The 20,103-nt window shown below is 42.8% G+C and overlaps 1 protein-coding gene across 4 annotated transcripts in view; it reads left to right on the forward strand.

Annotated features, from left to right (window-relative positions):
* Nucleotides 1-17,881, forward strand: part of PITPNC1 (phosphatidylinositol transfer protein cytoplasmic 1) — a 219,308-nt gene extending 201,427 nt beyond the window's left edge. For 3 of the 4 annotated variants that reach the window (XM_036339894.1, XM_036339895.1, XM_036339893.1), the window contains one exon: nucleotides 13,197-17,881. In XM_036339894.1, the coding sequence (XP_036195787.1) occupies nucleotides 13,197-13,513 (317 nt within the window). In that variant the 3' untranslated portion in view covers nucleotides 13,514-17,881. Of the gene's footprint in view, nucleotides 1-9,453; nucleotides 9,573-13,196 lie in introns of all 4 variants that reach the window. The other variant, XM_036339896.1, reaches the window with a different exon arrangement.
* The last annotated feature ends 2,222 nt before the right edge of the window (nucleotides 17,882-20,103 follow it).

Below are 20,103 nucleotides of genomic sequence, written 5' to 3' on the forward strand. Positions count from 1 at the left end.
CCATAATTCTCTGTGGGATGGGTTTCAGTCTCATCCTAATTTATACCAAACTTCAAGATCAAAGCTGTCGCAAGTGTCATACCAAGTGAACGTCATCCTTTGATTCACAGATCACTTGAAATGCTCCCTCCCACAAAACAAGGATTCGGCAAGAGTTCAAGGGCGGAGGCCTAGATGCCCCCTTAATCCTAAGGCTATTGTTTTGGCCTTTTTCCTTTTTTTCTTTCTTTTTTTGTTTTAACATGATTTGGGAAGAGTTTAGCAAGTTGTGCTCATTTCCAGTAAATGATGGATAGGGCACCCTCCCCAGATCCTCCGCACCGTCATTTTACCCGAGAGAATCCTCTCCAGTCCCAGGAACAGTCATCAGACACTAGTGTCCTTGACTTTAAATAGAAACAAACACGCCCATTTGGTGGCTTGGGTTAGATCTGATTATCTAATGAGGTGCCCTTTTCCTTGGCCTTATCCTAAGTCACCGGATCTGTTCTGAGTGTAAGCGCGGTTGCATTCTGGTGCTTTTCTGTCACTGTTCCACCAGTTCCCTCTTCAGAACAGAAGGTATCAAACTTCAAGTGAAAGGAGAGGTTGGACTGAATGGACAAAGACAGGGATCGTCAGTAATGTGGTTTGCTGTTTTTGAGCCACATTTTTTTAGAAACATGGTTTTGTAGGCCAAGGAAGGGCTTTTTATTTTTTGCAATTGTTCCCAGTTCTGCATCTTCTAAAGAACAAATGCATCTTCCTAGAAGAGATTCTTTTGGAAGATCACCACTTACCACAACCCCCAGCATGCTGCCACCTGTGGCCCGTGGGCTGGCTCAACTCACGGTCGTGTGTCTCCCTGAGACCTGTCTGTGGTTGTCTTTTGTGAGGCAGGAGGGACGTCTCCTGTGGTTACTTCCCCTGATCTTTAAACCAATCCTTCCGGTTGTATTTTTCTGGGGAGCTTTTCTCAGATTCTTAGAGGGAGCACTGACCCCAAAAAAGGTGAAGAACTGGTAAATCCCAACTTGGATTCCTCCAGGCTTATGGTTTCCTTACTGCCTACACAAGGGATATCAAAAGGATATCCACAGAATAACAGGCCCAAACTGATAAGGAGGTTGGCAAGTGAAGGGGACCCGAAGGACCAAATATCTGCCACTTTGGGCACGTCAGTAGACGTCTCTCTAGTGCCAGGATGCCAGCATGGACTTTTAAGAAAGCTCGGCATCAAACAGGGCAGCTGGGTCCTGGTTCAGAGGACAAAACACTGCCAGCCTATCAATCAGGGAAGGGCTTGAGTAGAGACGATACGGAAAGAGGAAAACTTGTGGGTGGGCCTCCAGTAAGTGAGCTGCTGGAGGGTGGAGGATGAGGATCGACTGGGGTAAGGAAGACTAAAATACTTTTAATCCAAAAACAGAAAAATCTCAGACTTTTACAGGGGCCCAAAGGTAGAATAATACATCAAAGGAACCTGGAGGCCTCCAGTCCTAGAGACCTCACAGAGAACACCTATCTGTTTAGTTCAGATGGGCTTGGTGGAGACAGAACTCCAGGGGCCTGTTGACAAAAAGCTTTTTCTGTATCCTAGTGCAGAAAAGCAGCATGTGGGTTCGTGGATGTAGACCATCAGGGTGCCGTGTACTCCCTAGAAAAGGTCTCTACCCCCAGTATACACAATCCTAGCCCTAACCAAACAGGCAGCCTTTTCACCCAGCAAGGGGTCTGAGAGCCACCCCATCCATTTCGTGTAAGTGACTGCTGGCATCGTCCCCCGTCTGAGCTGCTTGCCAGCAAAACAGTGGCTCCTTCATTACACAGACGCAGACCCTCAAGTCAAATGGGTGGAAATGGCCCTGCCCACAGAGTGTCTTTTGAGCCTCTTATTCACAGTAATGCTGGGGACTGTGGGCCTTTCAGGTAAATGGGTGTGTCCCTGGCACCAAAGCCAAACGTCTACCAGGAGAGCCCTTCAGTTTTGGGTACCTGAAGTTGCTTATTTTTCTTTAGCCTGTACAGAGTCAGGGAGGCTGTCGTTAGTAAACATGGACAAGGTCCAAAGTCAAAACAAACATACAAAAAACAACTCTTGCCGGTAGCTCATAGCCTGGTTCTCAAAGTGAAGTCCCTGGGCCAATAACATCAGCATCCCCTGGTTACTTGTTGGAAATTCAGATTCTCAGGCCCTACCCTACACCTACAGAATCAGGTACACTGGGGTATAGGCCAGCAATCTGTGTTAATAAGCCCTCCAGTTAATAAGCTCAATAAAATTTATGAACACCTGGCATATCGCATGAACTGCAAACCAGATTAGATCGCAAGGAAGAACAGTTTGACTCAGTACAAACAGGTTAAACTAAAGAATGGTAGCCGTCTTCAGGACCAACTGCCAAATTCTGGTGCCTTGTGAGAATTAGAAAAGGGCGCCCCCTTTAGGCAGATTCAGCAGGTGCTATCGTCTTGGGGCTAAATTTTAGCCCCATTCACCCCCTGGGCTGAGTGTTCCTATTGCACACAAACTGTACACCCTTATTCAATGGCAGCCCTGTTTGTCTTTCTCCCTAGACTCACCATCTCCAGTGCTTAATTAAGAGTTTAAAAAAAAAAAAAGGACATTGTAGCTGATGGTGATCTTTTCTTGCTCAAGGATTTTAATTTTGTATCTTTTCCAAGTCTCAGCATTTTGCTGTCGCATAACTAATTTCCTAAACAGATGTTATTCTGCTCATGTTCATAGTAAAGTGTAACCGTTTCCACTATTGAAGGAGTTGAGTTTGTCTTTCAAAGGCTTGATTGGTCTTTATCCATGAGCCTTGAGTGTCTCCTGTGTGACTAGAACACTAATCAGAGAAGTAGCAACAAGGCATTTCAGAAAATGGGGTGGATAAAAATAGGCAGCCCAGCTTCATAAGAGCATGGTTTTGCTTCACAGACTGACCGTATTTTGAGAAAGGAACACAGGATTGCCAGCGGAAGGTTGTTATTGAGTGGAACCTCGTGAGCATCTTATAAATCCTCACCATTCAAAAAAATATGGGGGCGGAGGGGTAGTTCTGACTGGTACAGATGAAACCACCTCATGACAGTGACAGGAATCATCCCGAAGTCCCTAGAGCAGGCCTAACACTGAGTGAAGCAAGCTCAAAGCGGAGAACGGCATGCTTAGAGGTTAGCACGAGCTGGTTGGGGTCACCAGGCCAGCATTTTCCAATGGCCTCACATGACTTTGAGTGCCCTGGCTCTTCCTAGTAGGCAGTATTTATGTTCATTTCTCTGGGGAGAGAACCCATAACTTTCCATCAGCTTTTTAAAGGGATCTGTGACCCCGCCCCCTACTTCCTCAAATTAAGAACTATAGGGAAAAAATGACAGCTGTAGATTACAACCCGGCATCTTAGTGGTCTGAATTAGTACATGGAAAGGGTATGCACCAAGCTTTAAGGATTGGCTACTTTCACTGCACAAAAGGTGTAGCCACCCTAACCTATTTATAATAAGCATTGTTCATCTTATAATCATTTTTATAGGTTTAAATAAGGCACTTCCCAAAGGATAGCCTCCATTGTAGTGGAGCCAAAGGGATATCACATCTAACTAAGGATTGCTGGAGCCTCCCCCATGCCCAGCCCCACACCCAACCCAGCCACTTGTTCAAGAGTTCCATTTTGACTTCGAGCAAGGAAAAATGAATTCTTTTTAGGCTGAGGAGCCTGGAAGTGGAGAGAAAATGTTTATAGAAGGAAATATAACATAATGCGCCATTGGACAGGTTATTGAATTAGAGTTGGTAGAGCCTTTTTAAAAATTTTTAGTTGCTCAGGTTTGGCTCAGTGGATAGAGTGTCAGCCTGGGAACTGAAAGGTCCCAGGTTCGATTCCGGTCAAGGGCATATGCCCGGGTTGTGGGCTCGGTGCAGCCCATCGATGATTCCCTCTCATCATTGATATTTCTATCTCTCTCTCCCCCCCTTCTTCTCTGAAATCAATAAAAATATATTTAAAAAAAATTTTTTTAGTTGCTGCAACTGTGCAGTGCAAGGTAGGAAAATTCAGGCTTGCAGACATTTTGTTCCTTGGTATTTGTAGTTTCTCTGTATGTTCAACTGACTTCTATCCTAAAGGCTTTCCAGATATATGATCTTGCCTCTACTTCCTGTAAGATCAGTCTATCTTCTTTTGTTTTTGTTTGTTTGTTCGTTTGTTTTCAGAGAGGAAGGGAGAGGGAGGGAGAGAGAAACATCAATGATAAGAGAAAATCATTGATCACCAGCTTCCTGCACTCCCCCTACTGGGGATCGAGCCAGCAACCTGAGCATGTGCCCTTGATCTTCAGTCCACAGGCGGGTGCGAACCAGCTAGGCAGGGGTGGGCAAACTTTTTGACTCGAGGGCCACAATGGGTTCTTAAACTGGACCAGAGGGCCGGAACAAAAGCATGGATGGAGTGTTTGTGTGAACTAATATAAATTCAAAGTAAACATCATTACATAAAAGGGTACGGTCTTTTTTTTTTTTTTTTTTAGTTTTATTCATTTCAAACGGGCCGGATCCGGCCCGCGGGCCATAGTTTGCCCACGGCTGATAGGGCCTGCCTGCCTTCTCTAAAGCTAAAAAGATTGAAAGAAAATTTCCACCATAAACACAGTTGAAAGACTAGGAGAAGATAACTCTCAATATATGTAGCTAACAGAGGATTACTTAATATAAAAAGTGGTTCTATAAGTCAAAAATCCAACAACTTGGTAGAAAAAAGGTAAAGTAGGGACAATGGGGGGGGATAAAGACACATTTGTAATACCTTAATCAATAAAATAAAATAAAAAGGTAAAGTACACGAGCAGGTAAACAGTAGAAAAAGAAAGGCAAAGGCCAATCACCTCATTACTGATAAAAAAAGAAAAGAAAAATTAGTGAAGACAACAGGAAGATACAACATTTGCCCATCTGATAGCAGAAATTTAAGAGAGTGACAATATTTAGTTTTGGATAGGTGGGAGAACAAATTAACAGTTTTTATGAAAATGGTAAGTACAAATAGCCTGTGACCCAGCAATTCCACTTCTAGAAATTTATTCTTTTTTTTTAATATATTTTATTGATTTTTTACAGAAAGGAAGGGAGAGGGATAGAGAGTTAGAAACATCGATGAGAGAGAAACATCGATCAGCTGCCTCCAGCACATCTCCTACTGGGGATGTGCCCGCAACCCAGGTACATGCCCTTGACCGAAATCGAACCTGGGACCTTTCAGTCCGCAGGCCGACGCTTTATCCACTGAGCCAAACCAGTGTTGGCTAGAAATTTATTCTTAAGGAATACTACACATGTGCTCATGAATATAGGTACAAAGCTATTCAGTGTCATGTTGTTTATAAAAGCTAAAAATTCGATTCGGTCCATTAACAGGAATATGGTCAAGTAAATTATGATACACCCATACTATGAATATTATGTGTAACAGTTAAAAAGAATAAGGTAGTTCTTATGTACTGGTATGGAAATATGTACATTTCCCATTATTGGAAAAAGCAAGCCAGAGCAATATGTATAGTATAGTTTAGGATAGTATCATTCCATACGTGTAAAAATAAATGAGAGTGTGCAGGTGTGTGTAGTAACATACATGTAAATTTATTTATTTTTTTAAATCTGGCAATCTGTGCCTCAAACTCTTAACAGTGGGTATTTCCAGAAGGAATAGTCTTTGTGGGGGAGGTTAAAAGGAGTTAAACTCTTTTCTCTACATAATCCAATACTACCGGAATTATTTCCATGAAACATAATTCATGCATTACTTGAGTGATTCATTAAATAATCATTAGAACCTCTTTTTGTTTTAAATAGGAAATGGGTGAAGTGGGCCTAGATTCATAAAGTTGAGTTAGATTTTGCTCTTTAATGAGAGCCTTCGGTTCATGGTTTAGGAAATCAAAGAAGATTCACCAATTAACAAATCCCCTGGGCCCTGTACTTCTCTCTGGAAGCTGGGCTGACGGTAGAGGAGGAGGTTTCACCCGGGCTACCTGCTCTGCCCTCCCCTGAAGGAGGGTGAGGAAGAGAAGGAAAGAAATGGCCTCGCAAGAGGACAGAGAAAGGAAATCTTGCTCCACCGAAATGCAATGAGGGGCATTTATACCCCACAACCACTTCCCAAGTGCCGCTTCTGTCCATCAACCTCTGACAGCCGAGGGTCAAAGATATCGGACGGACCTTTCTTAGAAGAAATACTGTGCTACTTCCAATATTCTTCTAAATTGGACTATTATTTAAGAAACCTTATTTAAGAGAAGTAAATTATGACCTTTTAAAGTTATAAATTAAGGGGTGATTATTTTTCAGTTTACTTGCAAAATAATGGACATAGGCTTCTTTGAATTAAGAGTTGCCCTGACACACATAAGCGTTTGCTTGCAGCTGGAAACAAAGAGATCCGAACCTAAACGGGTAGACGTCACTGATGATTAAAAATCAATCAGTAATGGAGATGAAGCGGCTCTGGAAGGATAATCTACCCTTGGGCACCTATAATTGAATTTACTAGAAAATTGATTCACATATAGATTGCAAGGTAATATACTTTGCAGAAGCAAGACATAATACATTTTACCAGATCATCTGAACAGGAACGTACAGTTTTCACTTGAGTAAGCTTTCCATAAATTACTAAGAATACGGAAAATGTTTACTCCATTTCCATAAGCATGTATAGTATGTGGGAGTAGTTCAGGATTCAGGCAAACATATTTCACTTTCCACATCAGCAGGGACCAAATTATCATCATCTTTTGGAGAATCACTTCGTTAGAAATGTTCACTCTTTTTAAAAAAAAAAAAAAATATTTTTTTAAATTGATTTCTAGAGAGGGAGAGGGAGAGGGAGAGGGAGAGAAAGAAACATCCATGTGACAGTGAAACATCGATTGGCTGCCCCTTGCACACCCCTGCCTGGGGATGGAGCCCACAACCTGGGCATGTGACCTGACCTAGAATCAAACTGGCAACCTGTGCACAGTACGACGCTCAGCTAACAGCCACACCGTCCGGGGCGAGAAATGTTCACCCTTATGTGGTCTGATTGGGAGGTGTGTTGTTGTTGCTTTTCTTTTAGACAAAACTTCCTGAAATTTTGTTTCTTAACTCTTAATCTTAAAAAAGGGGAGAGAGATGTCCTGTTTCTAGAATAGGCACCATTCTAGAAAAGTGTATCTCCTTACCAATTCCAGATTGATGGTAACCCTCTTCTAATGACCACAAATAATAGATTGTTAAACGGTGTTCTTTTTTTCATTCTCACACAAATACTGCATATTTGAGGTAGAAAATGTGGAGAATATAAATAAGCAAAAAGAAGAAAACGATCATTAGCTGTCATTCTAACACCTTGAAACAATCACGGCTTACGTTTTGAAATGTATACTTTGTCTTTCTAAAATGTGTATAATGCTTTTCTGGCAAAAAAAGATTTCACAGAATATGGCTAAGTTTTTACCTCCTGTTTCTTATTTAACAATATACCCAGGACATTTCTCTGTGCTGTTAAACATCCTTCTACATTACTTGTATTTGCATAGTATTGTCGGCCCCCTGGGTTGTTTTCAATTTTTTACTATTATGAACAAGGCAGTAAGGAGAGTATCTTTGTTATTAAATTTTGCATCACATCCATTAAATTGATATATCTTTGAAAGCACAGTCACACAGTGTAAGCCCCTCTCTTAACATTGAGCTAATTAAAGATAAAGAATGATTTGTGTTGGAACTCACTAGAACAGAGAAGCTAAAAAGCCTTTGTGAAGGGGAGAGAAGAAATATCTTTAAGTTTTAAACTTAGAGCTTAGAATCACCTCAGTATTCATTCCAGGTATATTTGTGTTTAAGAAATTTTGATGGCCAGCCATTGAAATGAAAGTGATTGTATTGACAGGATGTGTTATTATTGTTAACTAAGGTGCATTTGTTCTAATCACAAAGCAGCATCTCTTTATTGCTTCCAGTTACCTCAATTTTCTAAAACAAAAGCATGCTCTTCGCTTGGCCAGACTCTGCTTAGCTTTCTTGATACTTACATTGCTATGGACAGCGTTCTTGACTGACGGTTTTGGGATGTGGGGGGGGACCATCCACTAAATAACATAGCCCAGATCTGGGTTTAGAGCCGCCCTCTACCCTGGCCTCAGACAATACTGAATTAAATCAGCAACTTCTGACGAGTCTGCCTTTTGGAAATAAAGAGAATCTCACATGACACACATGGATTGATATAAAAAGACAGCAAACCACATGCTGCAGAAAATATGTAAGGAACCATTCCAGCTGTGAATACCAGCTCTAAGCCTCCAAGTTAATTAGTGACCAGGGTGGGTGGTCGATTAACGATTGCTCAGCATACCTTTATTGTAAAGAGGCGTGAAGTTAAATTCTGCCGTGAGGCCGTGAGAGCAACGGAAGAATGCCCATCTGGGACAGTTGTTGATAAATTGTAGTAAAATAGCCAGAGGAGTAAGGTGAGTGTGGGGGGTACAACAACAAAAGTATTTAAAGTGAGACTGATTGTTACGTTTTTGGACTTCACATACTGAAACTGGACAGGTTCCGTGTTTAAATTTTTTATCAGTTGGGTTAGGACAGTGTTTCTCAACCTCAGCACCCCTGACAGTTGGACCAGGTAGTTAATTCTTTGTTGGAGGAAGGGTGGCATCCCAATTGTGACAATCAAGAATGTCACAAAATTGCCCCCCGCTGAGAACCACTAGATTAACAGATCATTATCCTGAATCCTGAAAACCTGCAGACTCAGGCCAAAAATCATAATGTCATGTGCCGTTGTATTTATAGACAAGTGTGGGTGTAAGTAGTGCCAGCCACCTTCAAGCTCTTAGGCTAGACTTGGAGTTCAGTGTAGACCTGCACTCTGACACCACGCGTCCTGTGCAAAAGCTCACCTGTGTGTGTGAGCACTGCACCCAATCTCACTTACACCCATGAACATCGTTCCGTGCCTTCTACGTCACGTCTCCTACAATAGCAATGAAAGTGTCCTTTCCCTTGTCGAATGCACTGATTTACAGAACCTCTTTGGAAAGGTCTATGGCAGGTAAGTTTTAAGGCAAACACAGCTGAGCACATCCCTGAAGGGATCTTCTAACTCTGCTTTAGGAGATCTCAGGCTATGGCACTGCCCACGCGCTCCTACTCCACCCACTTAGCTCTCACTTCACAGGAGTCACCCCTAAAACATGTCCACTCTTCCCTTTCTACGACTACTTGGAGTTCCCTTCCTTGTACTCACTGCCCCTCTGGCTGGTTTAGCTAACTTTATGATTTGCTTTCCATAAAGTTAGTGGATCCCCTGCTTTTTAAACCTCTCTTTGGCTTCTGCTAAGCTCCCATCTTTCCCCTAAAGTCTCCCCATTGAAAGTTTGCATTTAATAACGGAAGTTGCCAACGTCTTGACCTTCTTTCAGATATGACAATGGACGATGTTCGAGAATACGAGAAAAACATGCATGAACAAACCAACATAAAAGTTTGCAATCAGCATTCCTCCACTGTGGATGACATAGAGAGCCAGGCCCAAACAAGTGTATGTAGAATTTTTAAAACATGTTGCCCCCTCCCTTTACCAAACGTGCAGATCAGCTGATCTGTGAAGTACTGCCAGCGCTCAGTTCTCAGGCTCCCACAGAGAGCGTCGTCGCCCAGGGGCTATTGGGAAAGAACCTCTCACTCGCAGATATTTTGAGTCTTTAAAGCCGCTTGACGTGCAGGGTGTTCCAGTCATAAAGCCAAGAACACGGAGAGTGGAAACATTTTGTGGGACTAGTGAAGGCCTGGCCTGCACCAGAAGAGAAAAGAGGGGTAAAAGCAGGGGTCATATGAAAACCAGAACTTTTGAAAACATTGGTAACAGTTACTCATTCAAGGGAAGGCTTCTGACCCATCCGGTCTTTTAGGTTTCCTTACATTTGCTCTGAAATGCTTTCTATGGCCTTTTATAGCTGTTTTACCCATTGGGTTCATCTGTGCTAGGTGAATGTCCAGGTGGGTCTCTGATCCCTTCATGCACCTGGCAGCACAGTGACGGTGTGGTGAGTGGGGACTCTGCCAGATCTAGCCTGGGGCGTCAGATAAGCCCCAGGGAGCCTCCGGTTATTCCCAGGCACGTGGGAAACTGAGAGTTGACTGTAGGGTGTCTGCCAGCATTTTACATACAGTTGTATTCATGCTAACGAGGAGGAGCTACAGATGACAAAGAAAAATGGAACCTCTGAGTCACTTGTATGTGCCTTTGGCCAGAGCTGGGATCTCTGGGTGGCAGCTTGAGCTCACATGCCCCAGAGTAACACATTAATTAGATTTTCAAGAAACTGATGATGCTGTAGTTGTAGGAGATTGAGAGATGGCTATTGTAAATGGATGCTTTGGAATTGTGAAGACCTTTGGTTGCACTTTGGAAATCTTGAGTTGAGTTTTTAGAGCATGTCTTTGGAATGTGCCCTGCAAGCCCGCTGTTGGATCCACGTGACTGCCCTTGAGGTTGAAATGGCCCTAAGGCTTCCTCCCCATTTTGCACGTGGTGATTGGATTAGCGGAAAACCCTTCTCACCAGAGTTAGCCCAGGTGATCCTCTCTGCACAGATCCGTTCCGATAGGACCTCTGTCTTCCTCTCTCCCTGTTCTAAAGTTAGAAATGCTCCTTCAGGAACCTGTCCTTGAATTTTCATCACTTTCAATTACCTTTTCTTTTAGGAATGTTAGACAGCAGTTCCCCCTCAGCCGCTCTCTGAAAGCTGCTCACTGTCAGGATGACCAGACAAAGGAAGCCAGAGGACTGGGAGAGACGCCACACGTCTCAGATTCAAAGCACAAAGCTGGTCTCCTTCTGAGTCCTTACAGCTTTCAGCTTCAGCTCTGTGCTTGGTTTTCTTGCCGTTTTACTGCAATTACTGGTGTTAGGTCAGTTTACCACGTAGACGGTGATGCCTAGAATGGTTCTCCCCAGGCGAAACCCGTGCATGGGTTCTCTGGCTGCAACTCACAGGCGTTCCCATGACGTCAGCAAGAGATATGCCTACTAGTATCTCTTCCAAAGTTACACAGTGTGGTTATTTTGAATGCTGGCGACATTTCCCGTATTCTGTGGCATTCCTTCAAATTGGAATTATTTTTCCATTGTCTCTCTTCTCCAGCATAATGAAAAACAGTTGAAATTAAGAGGCTGCTGTCCACCACAAATAAAAACTGCATGAGTGCCCAATAAAACTTAAACCATCAACCCGAGTAGAAACAAATTAGATTGAAATTATGCAAAATTAACATCCATGACCAGGACAATAAGGAAATTGTCTCCTTTTCAATTGAGCAGTTTCAGTGCCTTCAAGGAAGGGAACTTCTGAGAGACTCTGGAAGGGACTGTAAAATCAAAATTCTGTCTCCTCTGGGTGACTTCTGCTCTCTGCTGGATGCATGGAGTAGGACACTGTGCTCAGCTGCTTTTTCACAAAGCCCGATTTCTCCGACATGATATCCATTTATCAGAGAAGAAACAGACCCCGATTCAGTGACGTTTTCCTGAGAATCTCAATTTTATTTTGCAGTACTGCTTTTAAAAAGACATAATTTCTTTTCTTAGCTTAATAGTCTTAGTGGTCTTTTTTAAGTGGTAGGTTTATAGGTATGATTTTTCTTGTTCTCTTCTGAGTTTTATATTATATCAACACAACCATAATATTTTATTTCCTTTGTAAACAAAACATCCCTTTCAGAAAATTTAGTAATTGTTTCCAGGAAATCTGCTTAAGGATTTTGTTTTTTGAAAAATATTTCTGCTGTAACCAGTTTGGCTCAGTGGATAGAGCATCAGCCTGCGGACTGAAGGGTCCCAGGTTCAATTCCGGTCAAGGGCATGTACCTTGGTTGTGGGCACATCCCCAGTGGGAGGTGTGTAGGAGGCAGCCGATCGATGTTTCTCTCTCATCGATGTTTCTGACTCTCTATCCTCTCCCTTCCTCTCTGTAAAAAAATCAATAAAAATATATTTTTTTAAAAATATATATATATATATAAAAAGAAAAATATTTCTGATTTGCTCATGTGTTATTATATGACACATATATCAGGATCGGGCAAATGTAGGTTTACAGTTGTTCATACAGAAAACAATACAAAAATGAATAAATAATAATACAAGAATAAACTCTGTTTCATGTACTCACAACTGTAAACCTACCTTTGCCACACTCTGTATGCAATTTTGGGGCCATGGATTGTTTTAGTCACCTTCTCTTTATAGAAAAGATGGCCAGGTCTGATAATAGCCATACACACAACACACACACTCACTGCTCTGGTCTGATTCTGTACTCCTGATGTTTTCTTTTATATATATATACTAGAAGCCCAGTGCACAAAATTCGTGCACTTGAGGGGGTCCCTCAGCCCGGCCTGCACCCTCTTGCAGTCCTGGAGCCCTCTGGGGATGTCCGACTAAGCTGTCTCTCAGACATCCTTAGCGCGTTCACGGAGGCAGGAGAGGCTCCCACCGCAGCCACTCTGCTCGCCAGCCATGAACCAGGCTTCTGGCTGAGTAATACTCCCCCTGTGGGAGCACACTCACCACCAGGGGGCAGCTCCTGCAGTAAGCATCTGCCCGCTGGTGGTCAGTGCGCATCATAGGGACAGTTCAGTCGATTTGCATATTAGCCTTTTATTATATAGGATATGTATTGATTTCAGAGAGGAAGGGAAAGGAAGAGAGAGAGAAACATCAATGATGAGAGAGAATCATTGATCAGCTGCCTCCTGCACACCCTCTACTGGGGATGGAGCCCACAACCCAGGCATGTGCCCTGACCAGGAATCAAACCGTGACCTCCTATTTCATAGGTCAATGCTCAACCACTGAGCCACACCGGCTGGGCACTCCTGATGTTTTCTAATTCAGAATACATAAAACACTCACTGAAGAGTGCTTGGGAAGTCTTAGAGATGGCTATTCTAAAAGGAATATTATTTCAGAGTTTTGCCTCTGTAAAAAGGAAAAATTCAGGGTTTAACATTTTAGTGATAATTTGGGTTTATAATCAGGAGAGGCCCCTTTTTCATAGGGTTCCATAGGTCCTTTAAAAACAGACGTAGAGATGAATCCATTTGCATGTCTTCTAAATAACTGCTCGTTTTTCTTTCTATCTTTTTCTTTTCTTTGAAGACATGACAATGGATGAAGTCCGAGAATTTGAACGAGCCACTCAGGAAGCCACCAACCAGAAAATTGGCGTTTTCCCACCTGTGATTTCTATCTCGAGCATTCCCCTGCTGCCTTCTTCAGTCCGCAGTGCCCCTTCCAGCGCGCCGTCCACACCTCTGTCCTCAGACGCACCTGAGTTTCTGTCTGTGCCCAAAGATCGGCCCCGGAAAAAGTCTGCCCCAGAAACTCTCACGCTTCCAGACCCTGAGAAAAATGCCACCCTGAATTTACCTGGCGTACCCTCTTCAGACAGGCCATGCCGGCCCAAATCAGAATAACTTCATATGAATATTTCATGGGGTTTTATATTTTCATTTTCAGGGTTGGTTTTCTTGTTTTGTTTTGTTTTTTAAGAATCTTCTAATAATAGAAAAAGACTGCTTTGTCACTCAAAACATGTTCCTTCGATCTGAGTGTGCATGTGGTTAAGTAATTTCACATATAATATGAGTCCCCAAGTATGCCACACAGCATCATATTAGATGCAACATGTAAGACATGCAAAAGACAGAAGGCATCTTCTGTAGCCACAGCTGGAAGCCTGGGAGGAAGCCTTGTTAATGGGCGTTTGCTGCGGTTGGTATGGGCTTCAAGGGTAAATAAATGAAAACTTTGCACCACTGTGGTACAAGGTGTGATAAAATAGTGAAGTCAGTTTCCTCTGGTTAAACCTGAAATTCTCAAAAATACTCTCAGGCGGAACATACCTAATTGTTAAATTTTGAACTGCTCATCGCCAATACTTGAATACCAGTAGTTACTAAAATTCCTATTTTGGTTAGTCTGACTCAGGATTTGGGGCCTAATTAACACTTTAAATTTTTTGAAAATTTTAATTATCAACCCACAGAGGCTCCACGTGCAATTAATGATAACTTATTTATACCTTTCACAGAATTTAATAAAGATTCCACTTGCTTCTGTCTTTTAATAACTTTTCCCCTATGTGCCCTCAGAAATCTTGAGAATTACATGGGTGAATGTGACCTTAACTTGACAGATTTTGGAAGGGTTGAGTTAGGAACCAAGAGGTCCAGGTGAGACAAACATCTTTTTTCTCTACAGGTACCAACAAACCTTAACCTGTCAGCTTCTATCATCCATGAAGATTCTCAGAATTTGCAATTAATTAAGCAGAATTTATTGACTACTTCCTCACTCAAAAAGTTCAAGGGTGGAGAAGCTAACTGGACTTTCACTCTGTTGGAATATCTGATTCGGGAAACCCTAAAAAAGAGAATTGTTTTTCATCTCCCTCCTGGTTTTACTTTTATTTTTTATTTTTTTCTCTTTCCCGCCCCCTCCCCACTCCTCTGGGTTTATTTTTAATACATCCAGACTTCCTGGACCCGATGGCCCGTCACGGGACCTTAGAAAAGACTGTCATTCTCTTGCTCCTTACTTGAAATCCAAATATTGGGATGTCCCAGAAGTTGAGTAAATACTGTCAAGTGGGAGGAGAGAATGAGCAGAATTGTTGACTCCTATTTGTAAAACAAAAAAGGAGGAGAGATACATGTCCTTCCGTCTAGCTTTCTTTTCTGAAAGTATTGCTAATGCAAGATTAGATTCAAGGTTGACGGGAGGCAAGCTCATTCACCAAAGTGGCAGAAAGAGAACTGCCCTTTGATCTGAAAAGGAAAAACCTGCCACCTTCGCACCTCACTGCCTTTAAACGCAGAAGGAAGGGCAAGCAGTATCTATATTCACTTTTGTCCTCCAGGAGAGGAAGAGAGCAAAGTAATTGGGCAACTCCAAGCCCCCAGCTAGCCTTCCTCTCCATAACCTCCAACCTCAGGAAAGGGACCTTCCCACACAGATTCCAAAGGAAACACACAGACCAGGGGGCATAGCCTCCTCCTCTCTCCTGGCCTCAGCCAGCGGACCCGGCCTGCTTCTCTCTCTAAGTGCTCAGCACTCTGCATCGTGTCTTTCAAGTTGACAAACTCCCAGGTGCAGGCGCTGGCCCCTGAGCCCAGCACCAAGTAAGCGTAAGTCATACGTCAGACTGTCAAGATCATATCTTTATCTACAGGTTGATATTTAGCTCGAAAAAAAATTTTAAAACCCAGAACTCAAGGGAAACCAGTTACAAATAGCTTAGGTCAACATGCATCTCTTCCCTAAGAGCGCGATAGCAGTGTAGTAAGACATCTTTGCATGGTTTGGTAGCATGGTTTTTTGCTTGTGGGAAAACTTAATCTTTTACCGAACCCCTTGGACTTTTCGACGGCTCCCTCTCCACACAGCAGTCCTTAAGGATTATGTTTGGCTTCAGAAAGCAAAATTCTATTTTCACAAGGCAACGATCGTGTGTGTGTGTGTGTGTGTGTGTGTGTGTGTGTGTGTGTGTGTGTGTTTGCTTACCATTTATTTACCAGCTGAAATCAGCTTTGTCACAAGTGGGGGTGGGGTCATTTTCTAATGGAACCCATCTATTTTGTGCAGGTTGTTAACACATCTGATGCCTAGTTTTTCCATTCATACCATTGCTGTCCGTAAAGTAGCTTCTGCTAGCAAGGTCAACCATCCTATCCGCTTTAGAAAACTAATTTCTCATTTCCTCCTGTGAGTTTTCTTTCTCTCACAGCCAGTACAATACCACGGACATCCATTACAGACTGCTAAAGATAGTGTGCGTTTTAGCCATCAAAAGTGTGTGCGCTTAAAATACATTCAGTTTTCTGTCTACATGTGGTTTGTGTGCATTTAAGAAAAGGGCAGGGGGGGTGCATATATTCCTTCAGCTGCTTTGAATATTGAATCCCATCATCGTGAGCATACGTGACTTCACCATTTTATCTGCCTTGATTTCCAAGGGTCATTTTACATTCTCCATACATGCCTTTGTTTGTTGTGGGATACAAGCCTGCAATGAATGTGTACATAGAACCTTAATAATTCCTATAAGGATGGAAATGCAATGGCTGCATGATGGAAACTTAGAAGAAGGAAAAAAGCAGAAACTTGAATTAAGCATGTTTGGGGGTGGGGGGAATAGAATCTTTAACTCAGTGCCTCTGTCTGCAATGTGGAAACCTTCAACTTTGTTCACCAAAATTGTATTATACCTGTATGTACATATATAGAAATATAGTATAGTGAATCAAACACCACCAGTTTGAAGTCTCTGGTAGCCAAATTAAAGTAATCCACAGAATAGCACATGCGCAGCACACCATCTTCATCTCTGATGTTGGTGAAAACCATGACAATGGCTGTACATTTCATTACTTCGGGTGCATTTCAAATACCAGGCGCCCCTGTGCTTTTCGTGGCTGTGTGTGGTACAGCATTTGTAGCTTTGACTGCTTTCCCAGGATCAGAGGGTCTTGGTGTTTTTCCCGCGTGCACTTTGTCAGAAGTTAGCTCTGAAGACCATTTCATGTTTCTACTTTTGGGCTATAGTAAAACAAAGCTAAGGAAGCCATGAAATTTTTCACTCACCATCGTTATAACAGGCACCATATGTGTTCGCTGGTGAACTAATTTATAAACCCTTCTTTTACGATTTTGCATCTGTGTGGGAAGAATGGTTTTAATGTATTTGGAGGTTTGTAGTAGCCATGTTTTGGGTGTGAGAATAAATCTCTAAGCGCAGTCGTGGTTGTACAATGCAGGCACAAAAACCCAAGACCCCACAAGTAATTACAGGGTTTTCTTTCAAGGCACTGTAATACTGGCCTAGAGAATAGATCCTGACACTTCTCCAGAAATCATTTTCCTGTGAAAATTGCAAGGCTAATGTATTTATGTACATTTTTAAATTCTACTTCCCTTGGTAGCTCTTCAGGGCTCAGAGACAGCAAAATCACTGTCTGGTTTAGGTCAGTAGGAATTTTACTTTTCAGAAGGGCCAGAGTATAATTCAGATGTAATATGAAATTAGATAATCCAATAGACAGGAATTGTCTAAATAGTTTTAGTCCCTTTCTGATCATCTGACTCAGTAGGCCAGGTAACAATCTGCCATCTTGAGCCCTAATTCTTGAAATTAAAAAAAAAAAACATATATATTGTGTGGCTGTAACTGGTCAAACAACTCGTTCTTGCTGAGACTGAAATGTCGTGCAATCGCACAGCCTTGGCACACGGAGGCAACACCGGGTTCTTGTGTGTTCTACCTTCGGAACGATCTGTTTGCATTTGAAATGTAAGTGTTTAAGCTTTTTAGGAGTTAGTGCAATAAGAGGATGTGAATGTGGAGACCTTTTCAGATGTGATTCATGATAATTTTGTTGTTAAGTTAATGCTATGGGATGTTGTGGCCTAAAAGGGAAAGCATGTCTATTGAATTGCAAGTCCCCCTTCAGTTCCTATGTATCACCAAGAAGAGGTTCTTTGAGTTGCTGTTATGCCTACGCCACTTCTGTGTCGCTTCAAGTGTCATTTTTTAGTGTTTACATTTCAAGCTGGGATCTTGATTCGTTCAATGGGTCGATATACCACTGCCACTGCTGAAGGACCAAGGTTTGGAGTGCACAGTGTTACAGTCTACAAGCAAAGCAAACAAAAGGTGACCCTCACACATGCCATCCTTCTGTGTCATTTTATGGCTGTTTTGTGTTTTCCCCCCAGTTATTTATTATTGTTAATAACTTCCTTTTTCTTACCTTCTATTGTAAATAAAGTACAAAGCAATCTTCTTTCCAAGTGTGGCTTCCTCTCTCCACTGGTCTCAAGGGATTGCTGGCAATTGTGAGTTTGTGGGTTGATGGGAAAGAAGTGATCAAGGAAGAAGAAACAAGCCAATGGCCGGTGCTTAGACCCAGGTCTAGGGGATTTGTGTGCAAGGAAGCCTGGCCTGCTAATAGCCGTGTGGTGCCTTCAGGGAAAGCCTGGGTGCCAGTTCTAACTATCCAGCCAAAAAATACTCAAGGAGAGTCTGTAACCCAGTGGGACACACACATAGACTCATCCACCCATCTAACAGGTGCTTGGCTCCCCTTATCAAAGGTGAGACCACAGTGTGAGTGGTAACCAAGAAAAATCATCCTGAAGGAATCTGTAGGTACACCACCCGAATGGAACACCAGATTCTCTCCTCGTGTATGTATGTATGTATATTTATGCATGTGTGTGTGTGTGTGTGTCTGTGTAACTTCATGTGGTTCAGCGGTTCTCAACCTGTGGGTCGCCTAAGACCATCCTGCATATCAGATATTTACATTACGATTCATAACAGTAGCAACATTACAGTTATGAAGTAGCAACGAAAATAATTTTATGGTTGGGTCACAACATGAGGAACTGTATTTAAAGGGCCAGAAGGTTGAAAACAACTGATGTGGTTGATCCAGGCAAAATCTGCTTTCAAGTTTATTAGATTGACTTTCTCTGCTTAATTGAGTCCTCTAATATGCCATACTCCCATAAATTCTTCCTTTTCTATAGCATGCAATCTAGTAGGATATCCCATTCCAGTCCAAACATTTAACTACTTCTCCTACTCCTGGGAAAATTAGAAGCAGCTTTGTACTTTGCCTTAATGCTCTTGCTCTGGTCCCAGCATTGAGTTCTGTAGCTCCTATACAGGGGAAGAAACTGGACTACTCTGATTGATTTAGACGTTCAGTGCCTTCTCTAGTTTGCTAAACTGCAGAACTATTCATTGTTCTTTGGTTACTTACAGAAACAAAAGCATAAGGAACCGCATTTAATTGAATAAACAAACATCAATTTGAAGTCATTTTGTTTTCATACTCTCAGTGATAACAGACATTGAATGATGCATCTTTACTTGAGGATTTCCTGAAAACCACCTGTACCTGCCAAGTTTTATTTTGTTTCGTTTTGGTTTAACCAAGAGAGAATCAAGGTAAAAACTCGAGCTCACTGTTATTTTAGGATCAGTGACTCCAGATTGTCACAGGATCTTGGTAAGGACAGAGCTGAGTCTTGCCTGCGTCTTTCATTTCCCTTCTTGGAAAGAATGTGATGATAGATTGCATATGCCGTCCAAAAAAAGGAAGGTTAGCAGCCTGTGCGTCATCCTCTCTGACCATGAGCCACATGAGAGCCACTCCGGAAGAAGAGAAAATTCTCCTCAAGGACAAGGAGTGATCCTAGCAACCAGGACATGGTATTAAATTTGCCCTCCAGTTAGTTTGGAATCTGACTGCAGTCTACTTATTTGTTCTTGGTATTATGTGTCCGCGTTAACTTTTCATCTACACTAATAAAAGAGAAACATGGTAATTGGCGTACGACCACTACCCTTTTCATTGGCTAATCAGCGAGATATGCAAATTAATTGTCAGCCAAGATGGCAGCCGGCAGCCAGGCAGCTTGAAACTAACATGAGGCTTGCTTGCCTCAGTGACGGAGGAAACCAACAGTTCCCCGCCTGGGGCTGCAGGCCTCTGAGCGGGCAGTTTAAGAAACATTGTAACAAATACCGCCGGACTTCAGCCAGCAGATTCGCAACATTGTAAGCAAAGGCCAGAAACCTACTTTCAGCCGCGGAGGCCTAAGTGCTGGAGCCAAGCCTCAAGGTAAAGCTGGCCCAGAATAAAAAAAAAAAAAAGAAAAAGAAAAAAAGGAGCAGTTGGGAACTTCAGTCACTCCCAGCCTGAAAACAACCCTCAGCCCCTCACCCAGACTGGCCAGGCACCCCAGTGGGGACCCCCACCCTGATCCAGGACACCCTTCAGGGCAAACCAGCCGGCCCCACCCATGCACCAGGTCTCTACCCTATATAGTAAAAGGGTAATATGCCTCCCAGCACCAGGATCAGTGTGACAGGGGGCAGCACCCAAACCCCCTGATCGCCCTGCGGCTCTGTGTGTGACAGGGAGTGGGGCCCCAACCCCCTGAGCAGCCCTGCTCTGTGCCTGATAGGGGGGAGCTCCCCAACCGCCCCCCCTCC

The sequence above is a fragment of the Myotis myotis genome, unplaced genomic scaffold, assembly GCF_014108235.1.
Source record: "Myotis myotis isolate mMyoMyo1 unplaced genomic scaffold, mMyoMyo1.p scaffold_m19_p_17, whole genome shotgun sequence".
NCBI classification, from domain to species: domain Eukaryota; kingdom Metazoa; phylum Chordata; class Mammalia; order Chiroptera; family Vespertilionidae; genus Myotis; species Myotis myotis.